This window comes from Lipotes vexillifer, unplaced genomic scaffold (genome assembly GCF_000442215.2).
Source record: "Lipotes vexillifer unplaced genomic scaffold, Lipotes_vexillifer_v1.1 scaffold1129, whole genome shotgun sequence".
Classification (NCBI taxonomy): Eukaryota; Metazoa; Chordata; class Mammalia; order Artiodactyla; family Lipotidae; genus Lipotes; species Lipotes vexillifer.
The window spans coordinates 581,542-598,681 of NW_006789022.1; the positions used below are offsets into that span (position 1 = coordinate 581,542).

The following is a 17,140-nucleotide window of genomic DNA, read 5'->3' on the forward strand; positions in this document are numbered from 1 at the left end:
GGCCCCCCCCCCCCACCCTGGGTTGCACCCACATTCCCAGAGAAGTAGCGACAGGGGATGAGGATCCGCCCTCATAGGCTCCAAGGGACGGATGGGGGAGAATAAGCCAGATGTGCTGCCTCAGGGAAAGGGAGGAGGTGCTGGCAGAGTGAGGGTTAAGGCTGGTGCCCAGCCTCTGGCACGGTGGGCCTTCCGCCTCCACCTGCCTTGGGGACAAAGGGGCACGGTGGGCAGGCAGCACATGGGCCTGGCTCTGGCAGGGCAGGGAGTGGCAGGAGCAGGCTCCCTCTGGGCTCAAGACACAGGCCCAGCGTGGCTGCCCACCCACCTGCCCTAGATGTGCTCAGACCCCACCGCAGCTGGACGGCTTGAGCTGTGAGTGTGTGTGTCGGGGGGGAGGCAGGGAGAAGAGGAAAGTGGGCTGCTGGGCCCCTGTGGCCCCATGCCCATCCTGAGGTCCAGCCCAGGGCCCTGCATTCCAGGGCCCTGGATCCCCTGGTCCCATTCCTGGCCCCAGGTGCTGACTACAGCCGGGGGCAGTAGAGGCCAGGGAGGCCCTCGGCTCCTGGGGAAGGAGGATGGCGCAGGGGAGGGGAGGAAGGAGAGTAAGGAGGGAAACCCGCCGCAGCACACACGGGGGAGCAGGCGGAGGGAGACAGGCAGAGGAGAGCCCTCATCCCAAAGGTGTGTGGTGGGGTATCTTTTAAAGTCACCCAGAGGCAGCAGCAGAGCAAGCCTGCACCCTCACCCCAGCCAAAGGTCCTGGGCGTCCTCTCTTGGGGGCCCTGACAGAACCGGGGCACAGGGCGGCAGGCAGACAGGCCAGAGGGAGATGGGGAGCCCAGGACACCCCAAAGCCCCAGATTCAAATGCCCCGGGAGAGGGAAGTACCTCCTGCCCCCTCCAGGGGCATCATCTGGAGAAGGTGCCACCTCCGGTCCCACCCCACGAGCCCCTCCTAGCAACAGCCGCCACCAGCCTGCTTCACGGGGGTGCTGTCAATCTTGAGGTTGGGCCGCTCACCCCCTGACGCTGCCCCAGGCCCCATCCGCTTTTTGATCTCAGCAGCCATGGTCATGAACGCCTGCTCGACATTGGTAGCGTTCTTGGCACTCGTCTCCAGGAAGGGGATGCCCAGAGAATCTGCAAACTCCTGATAAGGGGAGAGGAGAAAAGAGAAGGGGAGAGGAGGTGAGGGGCAGCAGGCCCCAGCCCACCCGGGTGGCCTGGCCCAGGCCTGCTCACCTTGGCTGTGGTGTTATCCACCACCTTCTTGGTGGTGAGGTCGCTCTTGTTGCCCACCAGGAGCTTATTGACATTCTCACTGGCATAGCGGTCGATCTCCTGTAGCCACTGCTTCACGTTGGCATAGGATTCCTAGAGGGACCAGATCAAAAGTTACTTTGCTCCCACCTCCCGCCCCTACGCCAGGCCTGGAGAACAAGGGTTTTCAGGGGAAGATGGCTGTCCCGGGCTCCTGAGAAAGGCAGGCGCCTTGGGCTCAGGGACCCAGAGGAAGCTCCTCCAGGCTTAGCGCTCCTTCCTGCCCTCCTCTGTCTGAGACCCCAAGAGCCAGGCCCAGCAGAGCCCCGGCTGTCTACCAACAGCCCCGACACCTCAACAGCTTAGACCAAGGGCCAGCCAGCTCTGCTTCCTGCAGCTGCTCGTGTTTACCCGAGACACAGAAAAGGCCTAACCACGTGGAGGGAGCAAATGGCATCAGGGGAGAGGCCAGAGGAAAGACAGAAACAAAGGATAACAGGTTAGCCAGAATTACAAAGTCCCCACAGTGGCCTTAAAATCCCTTTAAGGTTTGAAACCTTGGAGCCCAGTGGTAGGTAGAGGATCCTCACAGAGGAGACCCTGGCCTACGGGGGAGACAGGTATCCTGGGAACAGGGCCTGACATTCGTCCTACTTCTGGCACTGACAGCCTCCGTGCTCGGCCTGGCTCTCCCGGCAGCCTGCTGCGCCCCACCCCCCGACGCCTGGCATGCCGACAAAGGACAGAACTTTTAGGAATATGCTTGAGCTAGAGCCACTTTCCCTTCTTAGGAGCCAGAGGTCTGGTGATATCACACTGGGCTCAAACGTACACCTCCTGCCATGTCCCAGGCGGGGCCCTGTGCTGGGCACTGGGTTCAAATAATGGAATCATGCCTGGGCCCTGCCCTAAAGCACTCAGGGGACAATGGAGGACTAGACTAGGGCACACACAATGGCAAGACAGGGCGACCAAGCGCTGCAGGGATAGAAGGCAGGAGCAGGTGGAGCTCCAGGATCATCTCTGCCTGGGGAGATGACAGCCGACCTACACCTGCAGGGACAAACTACCCCATGTGGGTGCCAGTGGAGGGACGGGGAAAGGTGCAAGGGGAGAAGCAGACATATGCTGGGTCACGGGATGGGATGGGATGGGCGTGCTGTCTTTGGGGAGGGGGAAAAGCTAAAAGCGGCTGGGACACAGTCTCTGAGCAGGGAAGGAAAGGAAGAGGAAGCAGGCCCAAGCAGGGAGGGTCTTAGCCTGGCCAAATCTGAGACAACCAGGGCCAGTAGAGGTTTTCTTAGGAAGGAAGCAGCAAGAGCACACCTGTGTTCTGGGAAGATAGTCCTGGCAGGAGTGCAGAGGCCAGATCAGACCGGCAAGGAGACGGAGAACAACTGGGAGATGGTTGGCATAATCCAGGGAAGAGAAGATGTGCCCTGAGCCAGGGAATGAGGCAGGCAAGAGCACAGGATTTAGAGTCAGACCACCCTGGGTTAAGCCCCACCTCTGCCACTTATTGTATGATCCTAGATATGTCACTTGGCTTCTCTGAACCTCAGTTTCCTCACTTCTATAAAACAGTACCTCCTGGTGGGGCTGTTGTGAGCATGGGATAATGAATGCAGGCTGGTCTCATAACAAGTGCTTAATTAGCAAGAGCTGCCATTATCCTCATCACTGCTATTATTACAAGGGAACGGATCTGGGAGAGATGATGGGGGAGAACAGAGGGGCCCAGGGACTGACAGGATGGGGGAGGGAAGAGTTTTCTGGTCAGGCCAACAGGGACTCTGTTAGAAAGATGAGGATGCAGAAGCCAGTTCAAGAAGAGATGGGGAGACCAGCACCAGACAAGCTGAGTTCTGCAGATGGTCTGGAGCTCTGCAGATGGCCTGAAGGCGGTCTAGAGGCAGGAAAGGATGTGCTGGGAAGCAAAGAACCCTGGGTTCAAAACACAGGCTTTGCCTTTCCTGACTGTGAAGCCACACGCAGGTAACTCAACATACGTCTAAGTGTGTTTCCTCATCTGGAAAAGAGGGATGCCACCATTGAGTTCCCTGGGTTATACTGTGAACATGAGAATTAACACAGACATAAAGTGCCAGCAGAATGCAGGACTCAGGAGGAGATCCACAGTGATAGCTCTTTAGTTGTAGAAATCACAAAACAAGAAGCCAAACCACAAGGTGGCCAGAATTGTGCAGGGAGAGTCAGGAGGCGGCTTGGGGCAATCAAGAAGCACAGAATCTGGGGCTGTAGTGGGGCAGGATACGACGGACCAGTAAGAAGTCACTGAAAAGAGAATCTGCTGCAGCAGGAGGTGGCAAAGCTTGAGACAGTAACTTTTTCAAAGACAGGGAATAGAACAGAGTTAAAAGCCATGAGAGATCAATCATGGCAAAAAGTGAAATGAAGTCACAAGTTTTGGCAGTTAGAGGTCCTTGGTGACCTCTGAGTGGAGCAAAGTTCACCCACAGCTTGTTGTCCAGGAGGCATCATGAGTCCCTGGTGAGCTGAAGAGCCCAGCTGCCCCTCAGAGCAGGGACTCCTCCTGGCCTGGGGCTGATACAAGTATCTCCATGTCCCCAGGGCCTGACCCACATGAAGCAACAAAGTTTAAAAAAAAACAAAGCAAAAAAACAACAACAACAACAACAAAGCGGGTAGAATCAGCAGGCCTGGGCTTTCTGTCTCTGCCACTTAACTAGCTGCAGGGCCTAAGAAAGTCCTACCACCCCGACCCATTTCTTCAACTGTAAAATGGGAATATAACACACAGCTCTTTGGAGTGTTACAAGCATCAAAGGGCTGTGACAGAACCTGTGAACTCTAACGCGTGACAGGACTGTTTCCCGCTGTTAACATCACCACTGATGCCAATGACACAAGACTAACGCCGCCACAGCAGACACAGGGCTCCCAGAACTCTGCTCACACTGGGCCCAGAGTGCAGGACTCCCTCACTTCCTTGTGTAAGGCCCTCCAATCGCTTCTCCACGGTGTCTTTACCCAGGAGGCCACGGGCCCAGCACAGCAACCAATCAGCTGACTAACCCCCCCACAAAAGACAGGTGCCTGGAAGGTCTAGAATAAGGTGGCAAGTCTGACAGGGAGGTGAGGCCTGGTTCTGCCAAGGCCCTGCAGCGGGGCCTGGGGAGGATCCGGGCCTGCAGCTATTTCCCTCCTTGTGAAATGAGTCCGAGAACAGTCTCCTTTCCGGGCAGCATAAGAAAGAGAGGATGGGAACAGTAAAAAGCAGCAAAAGCCAAAGACCTGAGGCTTGAGGAGGCAAAGTGGGGGATGGTGAGCCCAGGAGTACCTGGTCGGTGACGTCGTACACCACGATGATGCCGTGAGCCCCCCGGTAGTAGCTGGAAGTGATGGTCCGGAACCGTTCCTGACCAGCTGTGTCCCACTACAAGATAGCAGGAGAGAGGGGCAGGTCAGCCCTGGGCTCCATGCCCAGGGCCCCTCCCCTCCCAAGGGAGATGTCTCTGCACCAGGGATTCTGGGAGGAGCAACACTCACGATCTGAAGTTTGATGGTTTTGCCATCCAGCTCAATGGTTCGGATCTTGAAGTCCACCCCGATGGTGCTGATGTAGCTCTCTGTGTATGTGTCATCCTGAAAGATCAGGGACCAGTGAAATGGCCTCTGAGTGAACAGGTCTGAGGCCCATCTGGAAAACCTCCCTCCACTGTCCTGCCCCAGCTGAGCTCCTAACTGCTGAGCCCCAGTTCTCAGCACCCCAACTTGCCAGCCCTGTGCCCCTGTTCAGTCAGATATGTTGCTGGCAAGTCCTGCAACTTCATCCTTGGTCTCCCAGGTCTTGCAACCACTATTCTCTGGGTTGCCCCCCTCTCCCTCCGGCCACCAGCCAGGACCCCAGATGGATGGTAGGGGAAGCTTCTTACTTACAGCAAACCGCAGGAGCAGGCAGGACTTGCCCACGCCCGAGTCACCAATCAAAAGCAGCTTAAATAGGTAGTCACTGGAGAGAAAGGATGGGAAGGTGTGAAGGAAGGCAGGGAGCCCACCCGCCATTATCCTGGAGTCAAAACTATAGCATTCTCCCACACTGTGAGATGTGCCTTGGATTAGAGTATTAAAGCACTCACAAGATCCTCCCACAAGTCCTGGGATGGGGAGGGTTGACCACTCCCCATTAACACAGCTGGCCCAAAGGGGTGCATCTGAATTCCCACTTTACAAAAAAGGAAACGGAGACACAGAGAGGGATGTGACTTGCCAAGGATCACATCAGTTAGGTGACAGAGCTGGGTATCCTACCCTGATTCCTGATAGACTCCATGGTTTCGGGTCCAGTAGGGGCTCTTTAGGGAAACCCTCCTACACTGCCCTGTGCCGTACCTGACTTGGCAGGGGAGGCCCCAGAAGTGGAAGCCAGGGCCCAGCCTAAAACTCAACTGAATACCTATGTAAAGAGCCTGGTATGAAGCTTCCAGAAAGAGATGGTCAACAAGCGGCAATGATAATAGCAGTTAAAACGTATCCACTTCCTACTTGTGCCTGGCCTGGTGCTAAGTACTTCAAATGCCTCATCTCATTTAAGCCTCACAACAGTCCAATGAAGTGAGTGCCGGTTATTCCCAACTAATGAAGAAACCAGAGGCCAGAGAAGGGAAGCGACTTGCCCTAAGTTACACAGCTGTTAACTTTAATACTGGAAACCAGGTTCAGACTCCAAAGTCTCTGTGAAAGCATGTTGGTTCCCTTCTCTGTTACCCCTTATAAGCCAGCTCAGAGCTTCACCCTTCCCCGAGGAAATCTGAGGCCAGGATCTGGAGGAGAAAAAGGAAGTGGCAAAAGAGGAAGAAGATAACTGACACTAAGGGAAAACTGTCGATGAGAAGTCGGGGTAGAGATGTGGGCCACCTACCCGTAGGGGGAGTGACCAAGAAGTGAGGAAAGTTTGAGGAACAAAGAATCCCACTGGAAGGGAGAAAGCAAATGCCACATTCATCTGAACTTCGGCAGGGTGACGGCGAAGGGAAGGGGTGTGACGGCGACGCCGGGGGCTTGCGCAAAGGTGAGGGGAAGGCGGGAGGGGACCAGCCTCTGGGAGCGGCAGAGCATTTTGATCCAGGTAAAGGGCAAAGCGGCAGCCCCGGAGGGGTGAACCTGCGGAAAAGCTACCCAGCGGATTCTGGGAGGACTGGAGAGCAGAATATACGACCCGACCTAAAGGGCCCGAATCTGGACCGAGACCAGAAACTCTGGGGATGGGCTCCACAATGCCAGGACCGTCGTCAGCACCCAGACCGCTACTCTCAGGCAGCAGGTGGGGAAACTGAGGCCTGGAAAGACCGGGGCTGCGGGGTCACCTGACCGACAAGGCCTGCTAGTGCCGGTGCCTCGGGATCCAAGTGGTGCCCCTCGGTGTCGCAGTCTCCGGGGCCGGGTGCAAGAACTCGGGGCGTCGAGCCGGGGTTCTGGGGACCCCGGGGGAGGGGCAGAACCCGGATGTGAGGGGGGGGGGAGGTCAGCGGAAGAGGGACCCGGATGTGGGGGCGCCGCGCAGTCCTGACCCGGGCCGGACAACCCCGGTAAGCGTACAGCCCCGTACTCGGGATCGAGGCTGCGCCGGACGGCGCGGGCGGGGCGCACTCACTATTCGGGGTTCATGGCGGCAGCGGCGGCCCGCTCGGTCGCTCCCAGTCGGCTCTGCTCCGCCTCCCGTTTCAAGATGGTGGCCGCTCCGCCCCAGAGGCCCTGCCCGCGACGCGCAGGCGCAAACACTCGGGACTGGGACCTCGCCGCGTGGCTCCTCGGAACTTGTAGTCTCCTTACATTGTGCAACTCACACCCCACCCCCGCCCCCGCGCTGCGCAGGCGTAATCCTAGCCCACGCCCCACCATCGCCGCGCGTTGCCTTCTGGAGCTTGTAGTTCCCTCCCTAGAAGTACCTGGGCTTGAGGACCGCGCTCGGGAGCCTGACAGCGTCCCGGCGTTAGATCCTCAATTTAGTGCTGGCGTTGACACGTTTCACGTCTGTCTGACAGAGGCATTCATCCTTACACTCCCCGCAGCGTTAGTAAAAGTTCATTTATCCAGGGTTCTTCGTGTGCTGGCGCTCCTAACTCCCAGCAGAAACCCCAGGAAGGTGTCACCCACATTTTAGAGATGAAGAAATCGAGACTCGGTAACTCGCTCAAGGTCAAACAGCTTGGTAAAGGGGCAAAGCTCGATCAAAGCCCGTGGTCTCCAGAATCTCAGAGATGAAGGTTGTTAGAAAAAAATCCTGAATCTGTGGGGCTCCCGAACAATTCCGGGATAGGAGAAGCCTATCTGGGTTGCAGCTGCGCGGGACCAGACGTGAGCGAGACACACACACACACACACACACACACACACACACACACAACACACACTCGCAGCCTCTCCTGTACCCACCCCCAATGTAGAGACGTAGAGACGCCAGGAGCCCTCGGGCTCCGCCCCAAAGCAAGCCCAGCTCAGAGACAAACTGTCTTTATTTCTACAGCAACATTTGAAAATAGAGAGCGACCGCCTCACCTCCCAGCTGGGGCAGCCCCTCCTGCCACAGGGGTCCATCACTGCCTCTAGCAAGAAGCTGCAGGCGTGGGAGGAGGCATGGCAGGATGGCTCTACGGGCGGTGCCCGGGGCGGGGTCAGGCCGAGCCTGGGCAGGCCGGGCGGGAGGAGCAGTGCATAAGACCGGGCTGCAGGGCAGAGCCCGGCGGTGAGAGGACTGGACACGGGGTGGGCTCTCCGTCCTGGTGCATGGGGCAGGGCGCACCATTCAGAGCCCGGGAGGAAAGCGAGAATGCCTAGGGAACCCTTTGGGGAGGCACCGCCCCTGAGATGTGGAGCCTGGGAGATACCACCGCGCGGAATGGGGGTGATTAAGGCCTGGGCGGTACCACTAGAGAAGGGTGGGGTGAGGGGAGGCCGGATAGTACCAAGGACTGAGGGGAGGAGTGCGGCCAATAACTTATTTCTCTATATACAGAAGCAACGGCCGGGGGAGGGCAGGGTGCTGAAGGGACGGCAGGTGCTTAGTGTTCTTGGATTTGGGGTCTGCGGAGGGGGGGCCACTGAGCCTCTCTCTACCTTTGGAGACCCCGGCCAGCCCCTCCGCTGGCCCTGAACCTAGGGAAGAGGGGGCCCTGCTGGAAGGAATAAATAAGGGGTAGAACTGGAGTGGGCAGGCCCAGCCTCCAGGGCTCAGGCTGAGATGACAAGGGAGGAGGTTACCCTGAGATTGAACAGAAAAGACAGGGGTCCTTGGGAGAGACAGGAGGGGCAAGCAGCAGGCCCATGCGCAGGGCTGGGGTGGGGGATGGTGCCGGGTGGAGGCTCTGGCGACCGGCTGCCCCTTCAGGATTAGCCCACAAGGGAGCTTCGTCGGGAGAGGTCCATGGAGCTGGAGCTGAGGGTGCGGCTATCAGAGAGGCCTGTGCCTCCAGGCTGTGGGCAGAGGGGCAGGTGGCTCAGCCTTGTGCTGCCGCCATTGCGTGCTTCCCTGGCCCGAAGGGGCCTGACTAGTCAATCCCTGGGGTCCTGACACTCCCACCCACCTCCACAGTTACTGTGCTGCCACAGGCAGGAGCTGAGTTTCCCTCATTTGTCTCCCCAGGGTCCAGCCCAAAGCCAGGCCTGGGATGGAGACAGGAAGTGTGGCTGGATGAACAGACATGCTTGAGAAGCTCAGCAAGTACACAGAACATGCAGGCCTGGGGCCGGGGCCTCAGCTGCCCAGTGCCGACAACTATCCACCTGTATGTACCTGGACTGGCTCTTCCACACCTTTGTTGAGGAAGTTGAGGGAACTGGCCCGCTTCATCCTGAGGGGAAAGGGCGGTCAGGATTTGCCCATGGTGGAACTGGGGGAGGGTGGGGGAAGGGGTCAGCTTGGGGTAGGGGAGGGAGGCTGATGGGAAGGGAGATTGGTGGGGGGTGGAGCTTGAGCAAGACAGGGAGTTCACCCTGGGTCTGAAGTTCAGCTGGGGTTGGTAGCTTGTGGGGAGGGTTCTCGAGAGGCTCACCAGGGTGGACGGCTCACCTGGGGTTTGGGGGCTCCTGGGGGCCACCACCCTGCAGCTTCTTCACCAGCATCTCACTGCTGCGCCTCAGGGCATCTCGGAGCTTCCCGAAGGAGCCACTGCGCCGCAAGGAGCCGCTGCCGTCCTGTGGGGTGGACGGGTTCGTCTCTGTGCCATGCCGGCTACACAGCCTCCTGGCCCAGTCCAGCCCCTAGACTCACCCCGCTCCACTCGGCTGCAGGCCCTGCCTCCTCGAGGTCAGCCTCAGACCGAGCCCCGGCACCCGCGGGCATGTCTCGGCTGCCACGGCGGTCTCCACGCCCACCGCTGCCGTCTTTCAGCAGCTCCACCACCTTGGTCTGACTTGCAGGGTCCAGGCCCTGAGGGGGGGGCGGGCGCATCAGGTGGAGCTACGGGCCCTGACTGGATCACACACAGGGCCACGCAGGTCCCTGCCCACACCCCTGGTGCCTGTCGCCCTACCTGCTTGCGGCTGCGGCTGGCGCAGTCCTCCAGCGTGTGTGCGGCTTCTAGCTTGCCCTGGCGCCGGTACAGGGCCCCCAAGCTGCGCAACGTGGTGTTGACCGTGGGGCTGCGGATGGGAGAGCGGGACGGTCTCCAACTCCGTGTTCCCCATGAGCCAGGGCCCATCCTGACACCCAGCCCACGCTGGCCCTGAGGAGCCGTCCAGCCGACCAAAATCGAGCCTTTCCTGCGTGTCAGGCCCTGTGCTAGGTCCGCCTGGATTCCCCTGTTTTGGGGAATCACCTGAGGGCCCTAGGTGGGATGTTGCCACCAGGACTAAAGGCTGGGAAACCCAGGAGTGAGATAATCAGGCTGTCCTGGGACAGAAAAGCTTCTTGGGACAGGTGGCCTGTGACCTGGGCCTTGAAAGATGAGCTGACAGAGAAGAGGTGTGTGTTCTGGGGCTGAGCAGTATGGAGTGTGGAGCCTGGCCCCGGCCCCCACCCAGGATGCCGCTTCCCAGCTCTCTGCTAGCCCAGCAGTCCCACCCCACTGTCCTCACCTGTCTACTTTACAGGCCTTGTACCAGCTGCCATATTCCCCATAAGGGGTGCTGTCCCGGCGCTTATCCTGGGGGAGAGAGAAGCGGAAGGTAGGAGAAGGCCCTCCCCTCTACACACCCCCAGCCTCATGCTCCCTCCACAGACATCTGCCCCGGCCCTGCCCCACAGAGCTACCTTGCTCTCCTCCCGTTCCTCTGCGTGCATCCAGATGGGCTTGTTGTTCCCTGTAGGGAGAGAGGGGGCTGCCACCAGCCTCTCATGTGGGCCTCTCCTGGTTGGGCTGGACACATGACTGGGGCCTGGGGGAAGGTCGGGGTACTCAAGAAGGACCAGGGTTGGGCTTCACTGAATGAATGAATCGACAAGAAACAGACCCAAAACATGACTGACGCTCCTCTGGAACAGAGATGCCTGTGGCACAGGCCTGTGCTTGAGGGGCCTGTGACTGGGGGGTGGCGGGGAGGACACCCTTACAAACCTCAGGCCCACGGTGTGAGACGATGCGAGGCCTGAATGATGGGCCGGGCCGAGGGGTCCCTGACAGGAAGTGACTGACCGTGAAGGACCAGAAGGTGGCTTCCCAGAGTGGGAAACATCTGGGCTGGGCCCTCACGGTGAGCGTGAGTTGCCCAGTGGAGAAAGGGGAAGAGGCTCTGGGCCGAGGGCACGGGTATGCAAAGGGAGGGCACTGCATGGGTACAGCCTCCCAGGGGGCTGTGTGAGTTGGGTGTGTGCGCTCACGTGTGCACACAAGTGGCTGCGGACCAGCCAGACCCTAGGCATGAGGCCTGCCCCGCTGAGGTATTCGTCCTAGATGCTGACGGCTGAGCGGGCCTGCGAGCTGGGGCACACAGCAGCCATGCTCACCGCTGACAGAGCCGAACTCCTTCTCATGAGCGCGGGTGAGGATCTCCTTGTACAGGGTCTCTGCATCCTGGTACTTGCCCTGTTTCAGGTAGCAGGAGGCCTGGAGGGGCAGGGCCCAGAGGGTGAGCAGGATGCAAGGAGTCAAGCCTTTTCCTCTCCTCCCTCCCCCCCCTTTCCTCCAGCCCCCTCTAGCGCAGGACACCAGGTTGTTCTTGGTCTTGGCAACGTTGGGGTCGTCAGGCCCAAGGCGTGTGGCGTAGATCTCCAGTGCCCGCCGGTAGTAGTATTCCACCTCCTCGGCTTTGCCCTGGTTCTGGCACAGCAGGGCCAGGTTGCTCAGCTGCTTGGCCACGTCTGGATGAAACTTGCCCAGAACCTGGGACAGGAGCGGGAGCCGATGGCTGGGCTCGGGGCCAGCCTACGTCCCCCGTCTGCCCAGCCCACCTGGCCTGCCCAGCCCTGCCTGCTCCCACCTTCTCCCGGATCTCCAGTGCCCGCTTGCAGAGGGGCTCAGCCTCCTTGTACTTGCCCCGCTTGCCATACAGGACCGCCAGGTTGTTCAGTGTCGCAGCCACCTAGGGGGTGGGAGAATGGAGGCTCCATGACCTGGGACCTGGGAGCTGCAGGGGGGAGGGGAAGCCCCACCTCCCACCCAGCCTCACTCACAGCTGGGTGGTCCTTGCCCAGCGTCTTCTCGCGGATGGCCAGGGCATCATTGAGCAGGTGTGCAGCCTCCTTGTACTTGTTTTGGTCCCTGGGGGCAGGTGGGAGCATGATGAGGGTTATCCTCCAGCCCAAGGCCCTCCTCCTATAGTGGCCCAAGATCCCTGTGGTCACTCTCCCTATACTTACTAATGAGTGAGCATGATGGGGCATGACCCAGAGCGTGGGGAGACGTGGTCAGCCCCTGCTCTCTGGCTTAGGGGCCTTTGTGCAGGAAGGGCATGCGGTGCTGGGGTACAAGCCAGACTCCCCCAGATCCCACCCTCACTGCCCCATGCCCAGTGCACCTTGTCCTCTGTTCCCCAGGGCCTCTGCTCATGGTGTCCTTTCTGCCAAGGAGAGCTTCTCCCACCCTCTTGTGCTCTGGGCAAACTCAACTTTCACCAAAGGCCCTCCTCAAGCCTTGGTGCCTGGAGAAGGTGTGCCCCCCACGTCCTCGTGTGCCTTCCCCTCCCTGGTTATGTCCAAGCCTTTGTCCACCACTAGACTGAGGCATATTCATGTCTGTAGCTCAGGCACCCTGTGGGCTTGGCCCTCTCCAGGGACAAGATCCTTCTTTCTCTGTCACCCAACTGCCTGGTGGAACCCGAGTCCTGGCCCACTGCAGGCACTGAGGATTTGTGACCAGGGCTGGAGCCTTCAGGAAGAATGCTCCCATGGGTGACCGAAGCCGGAGGAGCCCTCACCGATAGACCAGCGCCAGGATGTTCAGCATGGTGGCCACGTCAGGGTGGTCGTGGCCTGACGTCTTCTCCAGGTCCTCGAGGGCCTGCTTGCAGAGTGGCACGGCCACCTCATAGCGGCCCTGAGAGGCGTACTGGATCACCAGATTGTGCAGGGTGCGGAGCCGTGCTGGGATTTCATAGCCCCCGTGCTGGGCAGCCACGTCTCCTCCTCCAGGGCTCGGGGCTGCAAAGCCAAGGGCGGGAGGTCAGATGTACCAAGTGCCTCCTGAGCTGGGCTGGCACATGCCAGCCATACCTTTGACCGACCTCACACGTGGCCCTGGGCAAGTCACCATCAGCTCTCAGTTTCCCCATCTGCAGAGTGGGTCTAGTCACCCCGCAAGAAGAGTCCCAGCTCCGGTGCTTCAAGCTGTGTGTCCCAAGGCAGGTCGCCTAACCCCCGAGCCTCAGCCTCGTCACGTGCAGAAGAGAGGCTCTGATACACAGGCCACACGATCAGCAAGGCCAGTACTGGCCCGCGGATCAGCACTGTGCATGCGTCCTCCTTTAACCCTCAGAGGAGGCTCAGAGGGGAAAGAAACTCTACCAGTGGCCACAGCGCAAATGCAGGCAGAGCAGGGCCCGCACCCAGGCTGGACAGCTCCAAAGCTCTGAACTGTGATGCCTGCTCCTCACAGAACTTGGAAGATGAGAAAAGCAACATGTAAAACCTGCCTTTTGCCTTTTAAGCTCTAATGCTGGGATGTTATAATCAGAAACGAGGCAGGAGAGAACACGGCAGCCACTCAGACCTTGTTTTCTGTGACCTCTGGGTCCCAAGGACCAGGAGTTCACACAGCCTTCCTTTCCCGCCCCCAGAGCCAGCTGCCCCTCCGCACCTGGGCTCTGCTCCTCCTCACTAGGGAACAGGTCATCCAGAGAGTCTTTGGGGACGTCCCCCTTCTCCTCCTGGGGAGGAAGACGGGATGGGCGTCAGGGAAGCAGGCGGCCCAGGGGTCGGCGGGCTGGGTCGGAGCAGCGTCTGCTCCCTGCCGCCCCTCCCTGCTCCCAGGTGCCCCTGCCCCGCCCAGTGGCCGTGGTAGGGCTTACGCTGGCGGACGTGTCCTCGTCCAGCTTGCGGATCTGGCTCATGAACAGCAAGTGCTGCTTCTCCTCCTCGAGCTGGGCCACGGCCTGCTCGCTGCGCTGCAGCTTCTGCTGCGTCCCTGCCAGCTCCTCCCGCAGCCACTGGTTCTCCTGCACCAGGCGCCGTACCTGAGCCCGCAGCTTCTGCTTCTCCGACTCTACGGCCCCCAGGTGGCTCGACAGAGCCAAGATCACCTGCGCAGCCAGCCGGAACAGAGGTCAGAGCCCTGCTGACCCCCCAGCCTGGGCCCCAGAGAAGAGCCAGGCCCGGAGGAGCTGCAGGGCTGAGGGCCCCGAAGTTCTCATCAAGGGAGTTTTGCCCCAGGGCCCCAAACAGACCAACATAGCCTGAGACCTGAAACCAGGAGGGTTGGGGATTCCTAAGTCCTTCCTTCTGCGGTCAGGACCCAGGCTGGCTGTGCTGGACTCTGAAATAGCCCATCCCCTTTCCTGGGCCTCCAGCTAGTCCTCCACATCGATGGTCCAGTTCCCACCTTGTTGGGGTGCTCGGATCATTAAGAGCGCTAGCTGGGGTGCTGCCCTTTCCCCGAGCTGTCTACTCATTCCCTGTCTCTCCTAGGAGTTGTACTCAAGCCCGGTAGCCAGAGCCACTATACCGCTGCCCCTGGCCCAGGGCTAGCGCTTTCCCAAAGACCTTGATAGACGACTGAAGGGCTACCGAAAGACCCCATCCTGACTTCTGCCAGGGGGCCAGGGCAGCCCCTGTCCTCCTGCAGCTCCCAGGGAGGGAAGCGGGTGTGTGTCCTAAACCCCCACTGTCTGGAAAACCACAGGAGCAGGTAAGGGGATCCAGAGTCCTCAGCCTCAGCCCCCATCCCTCTCCCCAAACTCCACGACTCCTTTCCTGAGCTTCCAGGCTCTTCCCACCTTGGGGCCTTGCCTAGACTCTACCCTTTCTCCGTCCTTCATGGTCAGGGTCATTTCTGCAGTGAAGCCTCTTATGCCCTCAGCCCCCGGAAAGCATGGCACCTCCCCCACCTCCATGCCATCCTGTTGTCCATCTGTGCCTGTATACACTGGGAGGGGGCCCTGGTGTGTTCACCTCCGCACCTGGCAGTCAGCCGGCCGAGGAGTGAATGCCCGACACATTGCCCTCCCAGAGAGCCAGGCAGTCTGGGACCTTGTACTTTCTAGTTGATTAGCAAACGCCTAAGTGACAGGTGTTTTCACAACCACTAGCTATTTTTTAAAAATATCCTAAACAGCCTGTAAGTATTTACGGCAGATGGCACGATCCCTATTTTAAAAACAAGGAAACCAAGGTGATACCACCTGCCCAGGATTCACAGAGCCAGGCAGTGTCTCAGCCAAGATCTGAGTGGACCAAGACTCTCTGCCCGAGAGTCTAACTCCTTGTACACCCCAGCACCTCCTGGATAGCTCTGTCTGCATGTCATCCTGGCAGCCCCAACTTAAGAGGGCCCAAACAGAACTCCTGACCCATCCAGACTCTCTCCTCAATTTCCTCAAACCACAAACCTGGGACTTTCCCTGCCCCTGTCTGTCTCCTTTAGTCCATCCCCAGGCCCTACTGGACCTAATTCCAGAATGTCTAGGACTGACCCCCTTCTTACTACCCTCATGGCCCAACCCACCATTTCTCATTGGAATTCTAGCAGTGGCTTCCTAACACCTGCTACCTCCTTCCACCCTGACCCACAATCGTTCATTCTCCACCCCTCAGCCAGAGAGAGTTTTAAAACCTAAGCCAGACTGTGTCCCTTTACTGCTTAAACCCTCCAAAGGCTTCCGATTTCCTGAGAATAAAACCCAAACTAATAAAGCACAGCATGATCTGGTCCCCGCCTTCGCCACAGGCCTTTTCTGTCCCTCTCTTTCCTCACGAAGCTCCAGTTAGACAGGTCTCTCAATTCTCCCTCCACAACAAGATCTTTTCCACTTCAGGACTTTTGTACATGCAACCTCTCACTTTCCTCCTTTCTCTGGAGTATGGTTCATTCCTTTCCTCAGGTCTTGATTTAAATGTCATTTCCTCAGAAGTCTTGCTTGACCAATAGCTAAGGTTGTCACAAGATCTTGTTTTTTCCTTTGGAGAACTTATCATAATATTGAATAAATATATGTGTATTTCTGACTCTCTTCCTATTGGACTAGGGCAGGGATGTCTTGTTGGACCTGTAGCCCTGGCACCTAACACATTGCCAGGCACATAGTAGGCACTTGATAACTTACCTGTTAACAAATTAATAGAAGAATGAGTGGGGGGATCTTTAAGGACTTCCTCTGTTTTTTTAGGCCATGCAGTCTCTGCTACCTGGCAGAGAAGCCAGATGATCAGGCTCTCCTGGGGCCAGGCACGGCCGGGGTCTCCAGAGCCCATTCATTTCTTCAACAGCTATTTACTGGGATCCTACCATGAGGCTTCAGGGGACAGATTCTTCCTTCCCTTCTGATTCTGTTACTACATTGCCAGGATTCCTCTGGAAGGCTCCACCCCTCCCATGACCGCCCTCCTCAGCACCCCAGACCAGCCTACCTGGGCCTCCCCCAGCCCCAGTTCGATGGCCTCCAGGGAGCGGCGCAGGAGGACACAGCGCTCCTGTGAGCCGGGCTCTGCCTCACCAGCTTCATGAGCGACGAGGGGAGCGAGAAGGGCACGATGCTCCCCCCGCAGGGTCTCTAGCCCTTGGATAACGGCCTTGGTGCCCAGCACGATCTCATCCTGGCTCAGCTTCTCCTCCCGAGGAAGCACCACCGTGGCCATGGCCGTGCCGCCTGTGAAGGCGAGAGGGCGGGCAGGGGCTGCCGGGCCTGGGGCCACGCCGCCGTCCGCCCCGGATTAGGTAAACACCTAGGGTCCCCGAACGCCTGGGTCCCCGGGGTGCCCCGTCCCCCAGGCAGCAGCCCGCACTGTGCCCGCGCTCGGCCTACAGGGGGCGCGCCCGGCTCGTCTTGGCCCGGGAGACGCAATGCGGTGCGACCGGCGAGGCTGTCCCCGGATTCGGCCCAGACCACTGGCTCAGGCCGGCTTAGGAGACCCAGTCTCGGGGCTTCCCTGGAGACTCCCTTAGCCAGAGCAGGGCGCGCCAGAGGATGGACCTACGGGGATCTTGGGGAGTTCACTCCCGTGCGGAGACACCGTCCCTCTGGGAGTTCCGGCCCCAGCCCCCCCTCGGGCAGCCCCCTTCCCAACAGGCTGGCCGAGCCACAGAGCCCCTCCTCTTGGGCAGCTCGCCCCTGGGGAGACCCTTCCCCTAAGGAGCTGAGATCTCGGGTTCTTCGTCCCCCCCTCCCCCCAGGACGCGCCCCACAGGCCAGCACGACGTCCTGCGGACCCCTCCCCTGAAAAGGCCGAGCTCCCGACCCCGGCCACCCAGGACCGCGCCCCCTCCCCGCGGGCTGGCCGGGCCCTCTCACAGGCCGCGCCCAAGACGAC

At 59.4% G+C, this 17,140-nt stretch overlaps 2 protein-coding genes across 7 annotated transcripts in view; both read right to left on the minus strand.

Moving 5' to 3' along the window:
* Positions 1-647: 647 nt before the first annotated feature.
* Positions 648-6,968, minus strand: RAB1B (RAB1B, member RAS oncogene family). 3 transcript variants are annotated; one of them, XM_007461955.1, is made up of 6 exons: positions 6,899-6,968; positions 5,185-5,257; positions 4,795-4,890; positions 4,586-4,681; positions 1,246-1,377; positions 648-1,153 (listed from the first exon to the last, which is right to left on the minus strand). In XM_007461955.1, exons 1-6 carry the CDS (start codon positions 6,910-6,912, stop codon positions 959-961), a joined length of 606 nt encoding a protein of 201 aa, XP_007462017.1. In that variant the 5' UTR covers positions 6,913-6,968; the 3' UTR covers positions 648-958. The 3 variants fall into 3 exon arrangements, with proteins under 3 accessions (XP_007462017.1, XP_007462016.1, XP_007462018.1); XM_007461954.1 differs by lacking the exon at positions 6,899-6,968 and adding an exon at positions 6,167-6,246 and having other exon boundaries at positions 814-1,153; XM_007461956.1 differs by lacking the exons at positions 1,246-1,377; positions 4,586-4,681 and having other exon boundaries at positions 959-1,153; positions 6,899-6,912.
* A 773-nt stretch (positions 6,969-7,741) lies between these two features.
* Positions 7,742-17,140, minus strand: part of KLC2 (kinesin light chain 2) — a 9,713-nt gene continuing 314 nt past the window's right edge. For 2 of the 4 annotated variants that reach the window (XM_007461959.1, XM_007461958.1), the window contains exons 2-16: positions 16,241-16,479; positions 13,687-13,917; positions 13,476-13,545; positions 12,598-12,820; positions 11,855-11,942; positions 11,662-11,763; positions 11,391-11,564; positions 11,189-11,288; positions 10,496-10,545; positions 10,321-10,388; positions 9,777-9,885; positions 9,515-9,673; positions 9,314-9,438; positions 9,038-9,095; positions 7,743-8,718 (exon numbers count right to left, since the gene is read on the minus strand). In XM_007461959.1, coding sequence (XP_007462021.1) covers positions 8,635-8,718; positions 9,038-9,095; positions 9,314-9,438; positions 9,515-9,673; positions 9,777-9,885; positions 10,321-10,388; positions 10,496-10,545; positions 11,189-11,288; positions 11,391-11,564; positions 11,662-11,763; positions 11,855-11,942; positions 12,598-12,820; positions 13,476-13,545; positions 13,687-13,917; positions 16,241-16,468 — 1,869 coding nt within the window. In that variant the 5' untranslated portion in view covers positions 16,469-16,479 and the 3' untranslated portion in view covers positions 7,743-8,634. Of the gene's footprint in view, positions 8,719-9,037; positions 9,096-9,313; positions 9,439-9,514; positions 9,674-9,776; positions 9,886-10,320; positions 10,389-10,495; positions 10,546-11,188; positions 11,289-11,390; positions 11,565-11,661; positions 11,764-11,854; positions 11,943-12,597; positions 12,821-13,475; positions 13,546-13,686; positions 13,918-16,240; positions 16,516-17,140 lie in introns of all 4 variants that reach the window. The other 2 variants (XM_007461957.1, XM_007461960.1) reach the window with 2 other exon arrangements.